At 36.9% G+C, this 15,723-nt stretch overlaps 1 protein-coding gene across 4 annotated transcripts in view; it reads left to right on the top strand.

The window, feature by feature from the left end:
- The window catches only part of SCEL (sciellin), a 51,719-nt gene extending 42,380 nt beyond the window's left edge, over positions 1-9,339 (top strand). For 3 of the 4 annotated variants that reach the window (XM_035320103.1, XM_035320088.1, XM_035320095.1), the window contains 4 exons: positions 261-350; positions 2,110-2,184; positions 3,527-3,635; positions 6,422-6,556. In XM_035320103.1, coding sequence (XP_035175994.1) covers positions 261-350; positions 2,110-2,184; positions 3,527-3,635; positions 6,422-6,550 — 403 coding nt within the window. In that variant the 3' untranslated portion in view covers positions 6,551-6,556. Of the gene's footprint in view, positions 1-260; positions 351-2,109; positions 2,185-3,526; positions 3,636-6,421; positions 6,557-7,569 lie in introns of those variants that run through there. The other variant, XM_035320111.1, reaches the window with a different exon arrangement.
- Positions 9,340-15,723: the final 6,384 nt, after the last annotated feature.

The following is a 15,723-nucleotide window of genomic DNA, read 5'->3' as shown; positions in this document are numbered from 1 at the left end:
ACTTCAAGGAAAATAGGGTTCAATTTAAGTTAGGTGAAGTTTCTGATATGAATGTATCTACCAACATAAACTGGAAGGCTTAAAATTATAGGTCTGATTCTGTTACTTTTCACAAGCAACAATGTAACAACAGTAAGAAAAAGATAAATTTCTTATACCTGCTGTTACTAGCATAAACTTCTACATTTATGGATGTAAGTTTAACTAAATGCCTGAAAATGATTTTTAAAGTCTTTTTTTTTTTTTTTTTTTTTTTTTAGGATAACTAAGAAAGCATATGAAAATCGTCCAAGTGCTCCAAATAATTTCCCAGAGAAAAGCTACCCCAGCAACAGTGAAAGAAAGATCAGGTACTGTGGACAATGAATTGAGAACCATAACATCTAAAGTACCATTTCTTGAAAAAAAAAAAAAAAAAAAAAAAAGGAGAAACCGTCTTTATTAAAGAGATCTCAGGGAAATCTCACACTGGTCTCCAGAATCATGCCCAACCCCCTTCCAAATTCTGCTTCCAGAATCCCGTGAATAGAAGCCCACAAAGCAAATCTGTAGTGCACAGGGTGGGCAGGGCAAGACATACCCTGTGTAGCTCTAGAGATGTAGCTGAGGCATGAAATCTGGGAGAGCAGTTAAGCCCACATTCTTATATAATCAACAGAGCAAAGTCATTTCCAGCATGTTACTCGGATGCTAGATTCACCATGGGGTAGGAGGGATTATTTCTTTTTGAGACTATAAGGAAAGCATTATGTTCTTCAAGTGTCTTGTAAAGTTCCTAATATGGGATGAATCGGAACCCATGTGCCTCTCTTACCCCAAACACTGAAGCTGTGACCTGCATTTCTGACTTTTTCATTGGGTACAAACTATTTTTAAAACCATTTCTCTTGCAGTACTTTTGCTTTATGTGGACTCTGTCCCTAGAAACACACATATTGAAAATCTGAGTGAAAAAAAATGTGACAGGGATATTTAACAGAACTGACTAAACACCAGGTCTCTTGGTAAGGGAAATCATTGGATGTTCATCTGAGGAAATGCTTTCTGTGTGATGAGCAAATCCAGGTTTGCTACATTATTATTGAATAACAAGAATATTGTTATGTTCTATAAAACATAAATAAAACATAATTTAAATTTCTCACTACATCTGCAATTTTAATGCATTTATGGTGTGGCATAGTAATCATATATGGCAAATATAAATTACAAAAGTCAAATAAGTGGAAAAGTATATCTGGGTTGTGTAACACCTTGTACATGCACGTTTTTGGTTTGTTATGCTTTCCCTGAAAATAGATATGTTCTGCAAATATACAGTTATTTAAAAAAAATCCCAACATTGCTGAATATTAAACTAGCATAATATATAACGTAATGATTGCCGTATACCTTATGAATTTCTGGAGGAATAGGATAATTAAATCAGTTCAGAAGTGTTCAAAACATGTATGACAAGATGGCTTCTTCAGCTGTCACATACTTGCTCATCCCTTCCATGGCAAACAAAACTGACAGTTCAGTAACTGGAACTGGGGCTGTTAAAAAAGGAAGAATTAAATGGTCATTATGTTCAGTGTATTCCATCCTAATCTGTATATAAGGAACAATACAGTTATTGTAGGGAGCACAAATAACACATTGAACAGCCTATATTTTGAAGACCCTCATTCTACTTCTAGGGACATATTGTAATTTTGTTTGGCTGTTTGACAGTTCTTTGAGGACTAGCAAAAGAAAAAAAAAAAAATGAAAAAACACAGCATGCCACCATTTCCTGATATGTATCATTTAGGCTGGGATGTGAGCACAGGCAAAGCTAATACAATAGTGTAGATTTCACTTAGTGGGCTTGTGGATTTTGTTTTGAAATACTGAAGAATCATACAACAGAATGCAGTCTAAGGACACTTCATGTCTAACTTACATTTTTTTATTTGATATGTATGGTTGGGAAAATAAAAAAATAAAAAAGGAGGAAAAAAACACTAACCATGATGATTTTCTTTACAAGCATGTTACAGGTTTAATTTTCATACTATCAGTGTAGTGAAGCCTTTAAAAACAAAAGTACTATTTAGTAATTGTTATGTGCTAACTACTTCACAGCAAATCATCACATCGTGCCTATGAAGAAAATATAACTGGAAATACTATCAAAACTGTTTACTCTACTTCTGATCGGTAAGTACACATTAATAATGTTATACAGTATCAAAGGGCACAGACATTTTACATAAGCTCTCAGGTGTTCAGACAAAAGAGAGCAGTGGAAGTCATCATTAGGCTAGTCAGGCAGCTTTTCATACAGAGCTCCCTTTCAGTGGGATCTTGCCATCAAATCATTACCACAATTTGGCAGCCTAATATTATGTTAGGCTTGTCAGAGCTGACATTTAAAATATCTAAGACAATAGCCAGTACCTTAAGTGGTAGAGTTGACTTTGTGATTATGTAGGCTTCTGTCTTTTATACCTTTTATACTTCTTGCTCCGCAAAATTTCCTTCCATTATGAAAATAAAATATTGTTTGTGGTGACCAAGTTTAAGCCCAGATATAGGGGGATAGGTTCACATGATAATGTTGTTAAAAACTTAATGTTTTCACAGCAGTTAATACATTCCCAAGCATAGAAACATATTTGCTCAAATCAGTAATATCTCTTGGGGAAAAAAAAAAAAATATATATACTCGCTATTTTCAGTTCAGATAATTTGGACTTTCCCATTGCTTGGAAACATAATCATAAAAACTTGTATCCTTGCCAATGTAAGTATATGGAACTCTGGGAATGATTAAGAAATGAGTACAATGGTTTATCATGGACTGTAAAGGAGCAAGACCAGTTAATTTTATAGTGTAAAAACAGCACCAACACCAATCTAGAGAAAGTATAGATTGATGTCATATGAGGATGCAAAAAGAACCGAGAAAAAAAATTAAAATAGTATCATTCTTATGAATACCAGCTGGGCTGTTTTATGCATATGTTCTCTATAGCTGCCTTGAAGGTAGGATTTCTGTCTGCAGTACAATAAATAAAAAATGTTTCCAAGCACCTCTGCAGCATAGAGGAAAATTCTATACCAGAATGACTGAATGATAGCAATTTAAATTCAACTACCAATTTACTTTTGCAATTAAAATATTCTAATTATTACCCTCCACTTTATCCCCATTTAACATACATGCTTCTAAACATTCGGCAGTTTAGTACAGTCTCTGATACTCTCTTTATTACAGTCTCACTGTTTGAAATCATTCTGTTCACCAAAGAAAATTATTACTTCTTTCAAGATATTGTTGTTATTTGGCAATTATGTTCATCAATTTGCCCATCACAGGAGAATGTATATTACATGTCAACTAGAATGGAGGAAATATATATGTGACTCTTTTCCATTTATGGCCATTGTACAATACACTAATGTCTTTCCCACATAATGCACTAAGCTTATCAATTTTATCCTTGAGATTTCAGTGGTAGTTCTTTTTCTGACAGCTGATTTTATATTATATACACAGGAGTATAATTGGAAAAGATATATGTACATACTGCAGGAAGCCCTTGGGCATAGATGCCAAAATGATCTTAGATGCCTTGCAAATTTGCTGTCATTCGACTTGCTTCAAGGTAAGAAGATTTCACCTGCTACTAAGAAATAAAACTTAAATGTAATACCGACATTACATTACAGATCTCTTAGGCCTTCTCCATGTGGAAGAAGAGGAAGGCTTGCACACTGGAGGAGGAGATTAATCTAGTAAATACTAGTCTCTAGTCTCACTCTTCCCTCCCCAGTCCTTTCCTCTCTCTCTCCCTGCTTCTCCTTTCTCTCACTTGCAACCACAAGGATAAAGGATGCAACAGGACACAACCAGAATGTCATACACATTTATAAGCCTTCAGTTATATATGCTTCCAGTCTGATATAGTGAATTATATCCTACTTACTGTTTCAACATACTGTAATATTTTTTTCTACTTTTCTATGAAGTTGTGTGGATTTACTTGATTGACTTCTAAAATCATGGTTTGTGGGAAAGCCATGATTAAAGGCATTAGTAAGAGGAATTTAACATAAGTAGCAGAGGTGAAATCATTTTAACAATTGGGATCAAAGTATTGGTTAAAATTGTGTTGCTATGGATAGTTTCTGTTGTAGGATAAAATAATCCTGGTTCTGCTTGCATCTCCATGTGCAGTTTGTTACTGTAACAAAGAAAACTCATGGAAATTACCTCATTAGCATAGCTTATTTTCTGCCCAGTCTTGCATGACCTTGAACACCTCCAGAGATGGGGCATCCACAGCTTCTTTGGGCAACCTGTTTCAGTGCCTCACCACACACATTCCCAGCTCTCTCAGCCTTTCTTCATAGGAGGGGTGCTCCAGACCTCACAGCATCTTTGTATCCCTCCTTTGGACCCAATCTAACAGGTCCACATCCTTCTTGTGCTGGGGGCCCTAGACCTGGGTGCAGCACTCCAATTGGGGCCTTGTGAGAGCAGAGCAGAGGGGGATGGTCACCTCTTTGGACCTGCTGGCCACTTCTCTGTTAATGCAACCCAGGATACAGTTGGCCTTCCCAGCTGCAAGCACACACTGCTGGCTCCTGTCTAGCTCAAACCTGTTCTTATAAGTAAATACAGACTCAGGTTTGCTTCCATTCTTTTTAGATGGATGAACCCACATAAAGAGGAATGAGCTTTTTTATGCAGATCGGAGTGTTAACATCTTCTGTTGGTATTGGCTGAGCTATTGTTTAAATATTTCATATTGTTTCTTAGATGGTATTCTTTTTGCTACCTATTCCCAAATGGCAATGTGTCTGGCCAGCAAAATTCAGCTTAAGTTTTGTGTAACCACATGCTTATGAAAGCACTGACAGAAAATTAAACAACTAATGTAGGTCTGTGGTTCATGCTTACAGTTATGTACGTAGCTAAGTAGTGCAATAACTCATTATTAATATTCATTTAGCATCTTATGAATACCATATCCATTAGAGATTTGCGGTTGAAAGAACTTTACAAGGTCTTTGTTTCCTTGTAAAGGTATATGGCAAAAGTTTGGTGAGCAAATAATGTAAGTTCTAGGGTGTTTTTCTATATTAAAATGCTAGTTGATCTTGGTTATCAAAGCTTTGAAAATATTCATATAATCCATTTTGGCTATTTATGGAAGAAAACATAAAAGGAGAATAGAAAGAGTTTTTTGGAGTACCTTAATACTAACAGATTATTTAGAAAAGGCATAGTAAAACATAATTCAGTAATACTGAAAAAAAAAAAAAAGATTTTTTTAAAAAAGAAGAGTGATCTCTAGTGTTCTAACACATCAGTCAAACTGAGTACTACATTTCAATTTCATGCTAGCCCTGATGAGCATAGGAAAAGTACAGCAATTGCATTTTGTCTGGATCCTGGATCTGATAGTTCACATTGTATTTACGTCTATAATGTTGACATTATACAATTTCTTTCCTCATTTAGCTGCAAAGACAGGTTATGGGTAAGACTGTTGATTTTTTATTTTAATAAAGATTCTCAGTTAAAGTTTATCTGAATAGACAGCCATTGTGAAAATTATGGTAAAACACACAACCCTTCTGGGATGGGTGAATATTTGTTTACTGAACTGAGCTGTAAAAGTAATGCTCATTTTTCATTTATCGGTGAATAAAATATCCAAGGAAATCAGAATTAGTCATTCATTCATTTGATCAGGAAAAAAAGAAAAAAAAAAAACAACCAACCAACCAAAAAAAAAACTGCTCTGGTGGTGAAAATTCTGTTCTGTAGATAAAATTCCTTTGCTACTTGATACACTAAGATTTCCTTGTGAACTTGGCAAGTTAGCATCTGTGTTTATCTGTGCAGTTTCATATGTGAAAAAGGGGAAATACTTCTGTATCTCAAAAGTCAGCTTTTCCATAAATTTATTGAAGTGGTCTTTGGAATCTACAGTACTGGGTAACGTATTTTAAGGTTAAGATAATTTTTTATAAAACAATTTGAAATAAGAATTCCTTGAGATCTACTCTGAGTTGGATGTTTAAGTCTGATAGTGCTTCCTTTACTCAATGAAAAAAAAAAAAAAAAAAAAAGACCTTGAAAGGGTGAATCATCTTATTTTAGAATAAATTTCTAAGCTAACAGAGAAATTACCCTCTGGAAATGTCTGGGGGAGAGAAGGATTTGGTAAATAGAACATAGGGAAAGAGTTGAGACAGATATGTAACTAGATGCCCAGTTTAGTGTTCATGAAACCTACTTTTTCAAAGTTCACATTTGACAATATTGCAGTTCTCATAACCCCTATTCTTTTCTGGGTATGTTTACTTCCTGAAAGACAGCATGCTGGGGATGAATAGTGAAGGGTTTTATTTTATTTTTCTTTTTACTTGTGCATTGAAGTGTGAAGTATGCAAAAGACCACTGGAAGATTTGAAAGCAGGAGACAGCATTTGGATTTACAGACAAACTGTGCATTGTGAGCCTTGCTATTCCAAAGTTAAAGGTAAGATGCCAGATATATTACATTGAACATAAGGAAAAACATAAAGAACTTCATTCAAATAACTTCAATATATTACAATGCAGCTACTGCTTTCACTTATATCTGTGTACACAAATCTTTTCAAAGTATTTAATTCAGTGAGACTGAGTTGCTTATGATTATATACAAGCCCAGATTCTAGAAAAATTAATTATTCTGTACCTGTGAGTGAGATGTCTTCAGCTCTCATTATAATCTGTAGAGTCCTACCTGTGCAATCAATGGAGACACCTACAGTAAAGCAAATAAATCTTGCTCTGAAAGTCACAAGAATATATTTCAAGGGTATCCAAGAATCAGGTTGTTATTCTGAAATGAATAAGCCAGGGTTCTGAGATATTTTCCCCAAATGTAGTCATTGTGACAAAAAAAAAGAGCAGTTACAAAATCTATTAAAGCATAATGAAAATATTAGACTGTGAGTTCCATTCTTTCCCATATGAGGACAGTGAGTAGACAAACATGAAACATGATGAAGAAAGAACCTTTTGTTTTAACTCCTCTGAAAGTTGCTAGAAATTAAGTCTTCTTTGTTCATGGCAATTATTAATTTATAATATTAATGTCAATACTATGTCAATACCTCTATACCAAATAAAGACAAATGGAAACCTAAATGAAATGTTCTGATAAATTGGTGTTAACCTATGTACTTCTTTTGGGAAAAAAAAAAAAAATCGTGTAAACTGTAATTATATCAATCATTGTGTATTGTTAAAATTCATAATGTTATTAACCATATTAAAATTGGATGAGAAGAGTGAGTTCTACAATTAATCAGATTAAAAAAATAAGGCATTGTGACAGTTACAAAACTGTATAAAGAAATACCAAAGTATGCATATGAAGTGTTATAAACTTATATATCCTATTTCAATAAATGACAAGATGTGACAGACAGACTCCAGCAGATTTTCTAAAAAACAATTCATTGTCCTAAAATTCAGTGACATTTAGAGAATGTTTATGTGCTTGACATTTCTGATCAATCTCTTCTTTCTTGCAGAAAAATGGATCTACTAATTTTAAGATAAAGAAAACAAGACAAAGAAGTTCCACTACTGTTTAGTTAAGTGTATTGGCCTACTACTTCAAAGCACTGTGGAAAATTCTCAATTTTAATTTCTAGAAATAAGTACTCTAAATGCAGTCCTGCTGCATTGTTCCCAAAAGAATTAATTCCAGGAGAATTTAGATGCCTTTTCATACACACATTCCAGAAAGTGAAAGAAAATATTGTTCAGTATATTCATCAGATCCGTGAAATTGTTAAACTGTATGGAAAACTAATGATATTTTATTGAAAAGTTTTGAACTACAAAACCTACACATGCATTCTGAAGGATGTTGTATTCTCCTCTGAAGGATGTTGTATTCTCCTCTGAAACCACATCTCCTCAGAAATAAGAAACTGTTATCTTTATGTAGTGTGAATAGGATGAATCTCATCTAAGATTAGCCATCTGAAAATCAGCTATTCATTTTAGGCTACTGGTTTCATATTGAGTGAGGTGGGTTGTTCTCCATCCTTTGAGGACAGATATCAATCTCCAGAGTAAGATTCTTCCCAGGTAACCTAGATGATAATTTTAAGATTATTGATTTTCCAAATAATCTTAGTAAAATAGATCTCTCTTTATAAACTGCAGAGGGATGCTAGACAAAAATTATTAGGAGGGTTAAATTAGCAGTGTCAAACTCCATGTTTTTAAACTTGGTAACTATTGTATTACATTTTGTTGTGTGTTTTTTTTTTTTTTCTTTTTCTTTTTTTATGTGCACACTAATTGTTACCATGAAATTAAGGAATACATACTTAGTGTGACATTATGTTGTTGTATTTATCTTTCCCACTATTTTAGGCTGCCTATCTGAAAACCTGGCATGGATTCATCTCCCCTAAATTTAAACCTCTACAGTGTGGACATCTACATTTAAGTTACTTAATCTATTCTGTCTTTATAGTCATTAGAGAGAAGTAGATACTTTTAGGAGGTGATTCAGTTGGTCATATTGCAAACACCTATTCTGTGATGAGGTCACCCATACTCTGAATGTATGTTTTACATTCCAATATTTGCAAAGGAACCTGGAGTGAATAGTTCAGATTTTAGACATCTCCATTAGGCCAGATGACCTGCTTCTCTTGAGCCTACAGTGAAAACATATATATATTTTTTCTTTTGTACAATATATATCTGTTGAGGTATAGAAACTGAAAGAAGTGTTCATTCTTTGTTATGTTTCTGCAACACTAATTTGTTATCTGCATTATTTGCCTAAAATAATAATTATTTCAGTAGTTTACTGGAGAAACAAAGGTGCTAACTACTAGTCTCCACCTTAAGAATTTTTAGATCATGGTTATTTACAAATGCTTTTCCTCCCTTACCTCTCATCTGAAAAGGATTTCTTAGACATGAACATGATAGCATTAGGGTGCTTTTGGAGGCTGCTGAACCTCAGCAGAGCTTAGAAACTCAACAAGTGCCAAAGCCATAGATTAACGCTAGAGTGTTGAATGATCATTGTAGCCAAATTTTCTCTCTTCATCTGCACTTACACTAGTGGAGACAGGAGCTACGGATTTATATGTAATTTAAACCATTGGACCCTCAGCTGAATAACGATACAATCTGTCTTGCCTGACTTAAAGCATGTTTGTACTGTTATATGAAAAAGAGCCATGAAACAGTGGATGATTTGTTTCATTATTTTTATGAAAAAATCTTATGAATTAATGGCAGTACCTTTATTAAATCTGTTATTATCAATATTTGTGTTTGTGTGTGTGCTTATTCCTGTTGACATACTGCAGTTAAACTACTCCCAGTATTACCTAATGTTTCAAGAGACTTGCACAACAGGTGGAGAAAATCAGTATGTTTTAATATTGGGTCATAAATTTGGTCCTGTTCGGAGACCAACAGTAATTGCTAAAGCTGAGTTGCAATGGAAGATGTTGGATGTTCATCTGAGCCAGCACATTACAATCCAGGACAGAGTTTGAGGGGATGTGAGATTTTAATTGCCTTCATTGGAGACCAGGAGAAAACTGTGGATCCATATATCTGCTACATAAATGCTCACTGACAAAGAAGTTGCAATACAGAAACAATAAATAATAATTCTGTGCTCATTAATTCATCCTTGCTGAACAGCCTGGTAATTTTGCCACCCCTCCCCCCCCCCCCTTTTTTTTTTGTTCTTTTGTTATTTTTTATTGTATGTTGTAAGTTTCCTGAAAAGGAACACCGGTTATGTGTTGCTTTATATTTACTATATAAAAGCCTGGATAGCAGTAATCATTAAAAAAAAATCATATTAACATCTCAATACCAATGTATCAAAACTTAATTGTTTTTTGTCCTTTTTGCATATCATTAACATGTGGTGTTTTATTTCTCTTTGACTAATGCTTCCATGAAACAATCCAAACGAATAGTTTGCTGGCAGCTGTTTTAATGAACGCGTTATCTTCAATAATGCATTTAATTAGACTGAAAAGCTGTACTGAGAGATAATATACTAAATTACGTGGGGTTTTGTGATTCATCAGGCACATTTTCTCAATGTGTAATGGATACTTTATTTTACAAAGATTGGGCATAGCTCTACAGGGGGAAAATCAAGCAATAGGAGAAAAGGAGTGAAATAATGCATATGATACATATTAATGCATTTAAACATGTAGATGGTATCAAAACTACTGATATTTCCATGAACAAGGACTATCACAAGTACACGTTCACAGTAGTAATGTATTCTGTTGTACCCTTTATAGGTTCTTACTCTTAGCATCCCCTCCCTAGTGGTTCTTCAAGCAAAGTGACAAACATGTTAGCATTGTCCTCCAGTCCTTTTCCTCTTATAATAAACATCTCTGTGAGTTTGACAAGACATGGGCTCTCTTACTTTGAAGAGCCTCATTAGCTTGTAAAAAGCTGGTCAACATCAGAGGATCTTTGGTTTTATTTAGTAAGTCAACTCAACATGTTTCTTCTTTGTGTGGAGATGCATGTTGTGTTGGGATAGTTTCATGTGTTCAGTTTATTTCCTCAGAATGGGTATAGGTCAGAACTATGCCCTCCCCCCCCCCCTTCCCTCTTAATATTTTAATGTAGTGCTATTATTTAGGATAAAAAGTATCCTCTTTCATCATTGTTTTTGCTTTTTGACCATAGGTGTTGCTCGTTGTAACTACTCTGTTACAGAAAGAATTTTAGCTTCCAGTCAACTCAGCATCAGACTACAAGGGAGAAACGTAGTCTTCTTTTCTGCTGTACCAAAACACCTTGTTTTTCTTCACAGCAGCATAACACCAGAGACACACTTCATTCCATAAAGAGAGTGGATAAAGACACTTAATACTTAGGTAGGTTTGATGTCCCAAAGTCTGAAATTGTTGACCAAAAATGCTCTGTTTAGTTGCTTAACTGACGAATAGCTGTTTAGCTGATGAATATCCTTGACATCTTAAGGTAATTAGGTATTTCCTTCTTTAACTTGAAAGGCATCAAGATGTTTAGCTCTTTGCCTTGTCTTAGCAACTCAGTTCTTATCTCCTGCATCAGTAAAACTGGAACTTAGAAACATTCTGTGCATTCTACTATATGATTTAAGATTCTATCAATTTCTCCATGACATCAGAGTGGTCTAATTCATAATTAAAAGCAGTCTTAATGATTCTCTATTTATCTCTGTTAATGCCATATATTCCTTTCTATCAATATTAGAGGAGTTACCTGTGCTCAGATTTGGTCAGAGCACAATAGTGAGGGAGTGGGAGTTTTTGGGTTTCATTTGGTAGTACTAGCAATGTCTTCAGATGATGATCTCTTTAGAGCCTCAGCATTTTATTTGCCTTTTTAGTCTCTGAATTCTGCTGGACAGGGACTAATTCCCTTTGTCTGTGCAGTGTCCAGCACAGCAGTGGCCTCTGGGTGGTACTGCTGCACCTGTGTATGTGGCTCAAGAAAAACAGATTCCACCTCCCTTTGCAAGCAAGCTACTTGTAGATTTACTATTTTTGTGGAGTTTTTATAACTGTCTCAGCTATAAATTGACAGCTACAGTCTCATAGCCTGTGCCAAGACTTAAAACTGCTTGTTTTTGTCCTGTTAGAGTCAATATCTCAGAATAATCATGCCAAAAGCACTTGTCTGAGTATTGGCATTGCTGTACAATCATCAGACATCTGTTTAGGAAGCTCAGACGGCTATTGTGGTCAAAACAACGGCAGCCAACATTCTAAAACTACCTCATCTGAAAAAAAAAAAAAAAATGAAAGAAAAAAAAACACAATCATTTCTGAAAAGAAAATTCAATATTTTTTCTGGCTTTCAAGAGGTTTTTCCTAATGGAAGAAGAAAACAATTAGTATTAGTGTTCACATGTCAAAATAACCAAAAGAAGCAGAAAAGGGAGAAAAGATTAAGAAGAAGATGAGAGCATTGTGCAAAGAAGCCAGTTAAGGACAAACAGAATCTGTGATTTTAAAACTGGGGATAAGAATTTAAAAAGTAAGTGTTGCCTTAAAAATAGTGCCATTGAAATCAATAGTAAAACTTGACTGCAAGATTAATATTCTAGAAAATGATGCTATATCTTCACATCTTCTAGTTCCTCTAGGAAGTTTTCACCTATGGAACTTTGAATTACAAAAAAAAACTGTCTTTAGTTCAACTACTGGAATTAAGAATGGGGTACCAGCTAACCAAACTTGCAGATCTGTAATCTCTGACAGCCAATAATTTAAAATACTAGCTACTGTTTGGAAAATCTACAAAAGCATATTATTGATAATACATTTGAAAACTGCTTTTATCTGTTTATCAAGGTATCAGATAAGTAAAAGCAACAGTAAAGCTTTTTGAAGTACCAGTTTTCACAAGACAAAATTCTCTGTGGGAGCAAGCATACTAGTTCTGATGGGAATGACATCTGTGGAAAGCTTGGGGAAGAAAACAAGAAAGAATAGTATTTATTCTGCCTCTTCCACTGTAGTATGAGATATCCCAGACATTCAGACAGATGTGCTTTGAGAACTCGAGTTTATGTTGTTGTTGTTTGTTTGTTTGTTTGTTTGTTTGTTTTAACTGAGCCTTCTAAGACAGAATCAGATCTCCCCAGCAGGAACACAAATGAAACAATGAAGTGAGGCTAGGAGGAACTTTGCTTCTCATGAACAAATCTGAACAAACACAAGGTAAAAATTTAGCTAAGAAGGATATGCTCTAAACCACAATTCATATGCCCTTCATCAATCCAGTGAGAGCACTTACAAAATGCTCTTGCCACAATATTTCTTTTATTTCCAGATTGTCTCAGAAAAGTCTGATTACAAGGTGGTTCCCCTTCAGCCTTGGAGGTATGTCAGACGCTGACTGTACACCTGCTGAATGGACCAACATGATGCAGAGTCAGTGTATGGGCTTATATAGCAAGGTTTTGGGAGTGGGGCATGTTGAAGGAGTGGCCTCTTTGAGCAGAGCCCAGCAGCTGCCCTGTGTCAGAACAGATACAGCTCCAAAAGGGACGCACTGCTGGCCAGAGCCAAGCCAGTGTGCGACATTGGTTGGGCCTCTAGGAGAACAGGTTTAAAGGGGCGAAAAACTGCTGTGCAACAAGAGCTGGGACAGAGAAGAGTGAGAACTAGCCCTGCAGACACCAGGGTCAGTGCAGCAGGAGGGCAGGAGGTGCTCCAGGCAGGCAGCAGAAGTTCCCCTGCGGGCTGTGGAGAGGCCACTGGTGGAGCAGGCTGTCCCCCTGCAGCCCATGGGTCCCACATGGAGCAGATCTCCACACTGCAGCCCGTGGAGGAGCCCCCGGTGGAGCAGGTGGATGTGGCCTGGAGGAGGCTGCGGCCCATGGAGAGCCCCCGCAGGAGCAGGCCCCGGGCCGGAGCTGCAGCCCGTGGAGAGGAGCCCACGCAGGAGCAGGGGGTCTGGGGGAGCTGCCACCCGTTAGGGGACCCGTGCTGGAGCAGTTTGCTCCTGGGGGATGGACCCCGTGGTACGGAGCCGTGTGGGAGCAGTTCTTGAAGAGCTGCTGCCTGTGGGCACCCCCCACAGGCTCAGTTGGGGAAGGACGGCATCCCGTGGGAGGGACCCCACGTGGAGCAGGGGCAGGGAGTGACCGTGAAGGAGCGGAAGAGAAAAAGTGCTATAGACTGACCACAGCCCCCATTCCCCATTCCCCTGTGCTGCTCGGGAGAAAGAGGTATAAGAGGGTAGATGCAGATAAGGTGTTTTTAGTTTGCTTTTAGTTTTTCAGTGTTCTAGTCTGTTGTCATGAGGAAATAAATTACATTAATCTCCCTTGCCCTGAGTCTGTTTTGCCCATGAGGGTAACTGGTGACTGATCTCTCTGTCCGTACTCTGTCCATGAGATTTTTTCATCATATTTTCTCCACCTGTCTTTTTGAGGAGGAGGAGTGAGAGAGCAGCATGGTGGTGTTGAGCTGCCCACTAGTGTGAAACCACCACAGCCAGAAAAGCTGATACATCACTACTCAGACCTAGGAGGAAGGGTAAATGTTTTTAATGCTGGAAAATGATCTGTTGCAGGCAAGTTCTGAAGTACTTTTTAAGTTATTTAGCATATAGAAAAGATGTTCTAGAAAACAAGGTTTGATTTAGGTTTTCTAATTATGCCAAGTTCCCTTTAGGTATCTTTGCCATTTACGTGGTATGGACCTAAAAGCCTTTTATTGTGCCCAAATGGATTAAAGTGCAAAGACAGGTTGGTTTGCCTTATGATGGGAAATAAAGAAATCACAAAAGTAATATGGGTATTTCTGGATGTTCAGCAAGGATTTTTCCTTGATCAAAGTGAATTTGGATGAGAGTTCAGATACTTACTCTATGAAACCATTCCCCTAAGAGTTAAACACTCACACTGTGACACAAGTAAAACCTTCCAAGCAACTGCAAACTTTCCATGCTCTTTTGACATTCATTCAACTCTGTTATCAATCCACTCAGATTTGCCTTCTCAACAAACATATTTAGTGTTGGACTGAGGATTTTTGGTATACTTAATTTTTCCTAGATATGTCACATGACCTGTGCTGAGCATATTGCTGTTTTTTTTTTTTTTTTTTTTTTTTTTTAAACATGGTAACGTCTAAATCACTTTACAATATCATAAAACATTCAGTCTTTTAGCCTATACTTATTAAAATTTTACAACTTGTTAAAATTATTTAGTTATTTGTTTGATGGGGTTCCTAACATGGAAACATATTTTTTTCCCACTTTATTGCAAAGCTGCTGAATTCACTAATGACCAGAATTCATTGAACACCTTCAGCATATTCATGTCATCATGCAGTAAGACATTTTTCCTCTGTCAAGAGCCACTTTTCCTTGAAGACAAATCAAGCTGAAATCAGGCAAAATGTGAGCTGTGGATTTTTAGCCACCTGGAGTGTCATGGTTTTGGCTGGGATAGGGTTAATTTTATTCACAGGGGCTTTGTATGGTGCTTTGTTTTGGATTTAGGTTAAGAACTATGCTGATAACACACCGATGTACTAGCTGTTGCAGAGCAGTGCTTGCACAGAGCCAAGGACTTCCCAGCTTCTCACACTGCCCTGCCAGTGAGCAGGCTGGGGGTGCACCAGGAGCTGGGAGGGGACAGAACCAGGACAGCTGGCCCAGGCTGGCCAAAGGGATGTCTCATACCATATAACAACATGCTCAGCAATACAAACTGGGGTAAAAGAAGAAGGAGGGGATGTGATGGCATTTGTCTTCCCAAGGAACCATTATGCATGCTGAACCCTGCTTTCCTCGAAGTGGCTGAACACCTGCCTGCCAATGGGAAGTAGTGAATGAATTCCTTGTTCTGCTTTGCTTGTGTGCACAGCTTTTGCTTTACCCAGTAAACTGTCTTTATCTCAGTTGTTGAGTTCTCACACTTTTACCTTTCTGACTCTCTCCCCCATCTCATCTGGGCAGAATGAGACAGTGGCTGTGTGATGCTCAGCTGCCTGCTGGGGCTAATCCACAAGCTGTAAGCTGTATTTCTGTCATTCTTGGTGAAGATGCATAAGAGAGAATAACCTGATACTTTCTGTCTGTAACTGAGAAGGAAGGGAAGGGAAGGGAAGGGAAGGGAAGGGAAGGGAAGGGAAGGGAAGGGAAGGGAAGGGAAG

The sequence above is a fragment of the Oxyura jamaicensis genome, chromosome 1, assembly GCF_011077185.1.
Source record: "Oxyura jamaicensis isolate SHBP4307 breed ruddy duck chromosome 1, BPBGC_Ojam_1.0, whole genome shotgun sequence".
In the NCBI taxonomy this organism is placed as follows: domain Eukaryota; kingdom Metazoa; phylum Chordata; class Aves; order Anseriformes; family Anatidae; genus Oxyura; species Oxyura jamaicensis.
This window is presented reverse-complemented; position numbering and strand designations above follow the sequence as displayed.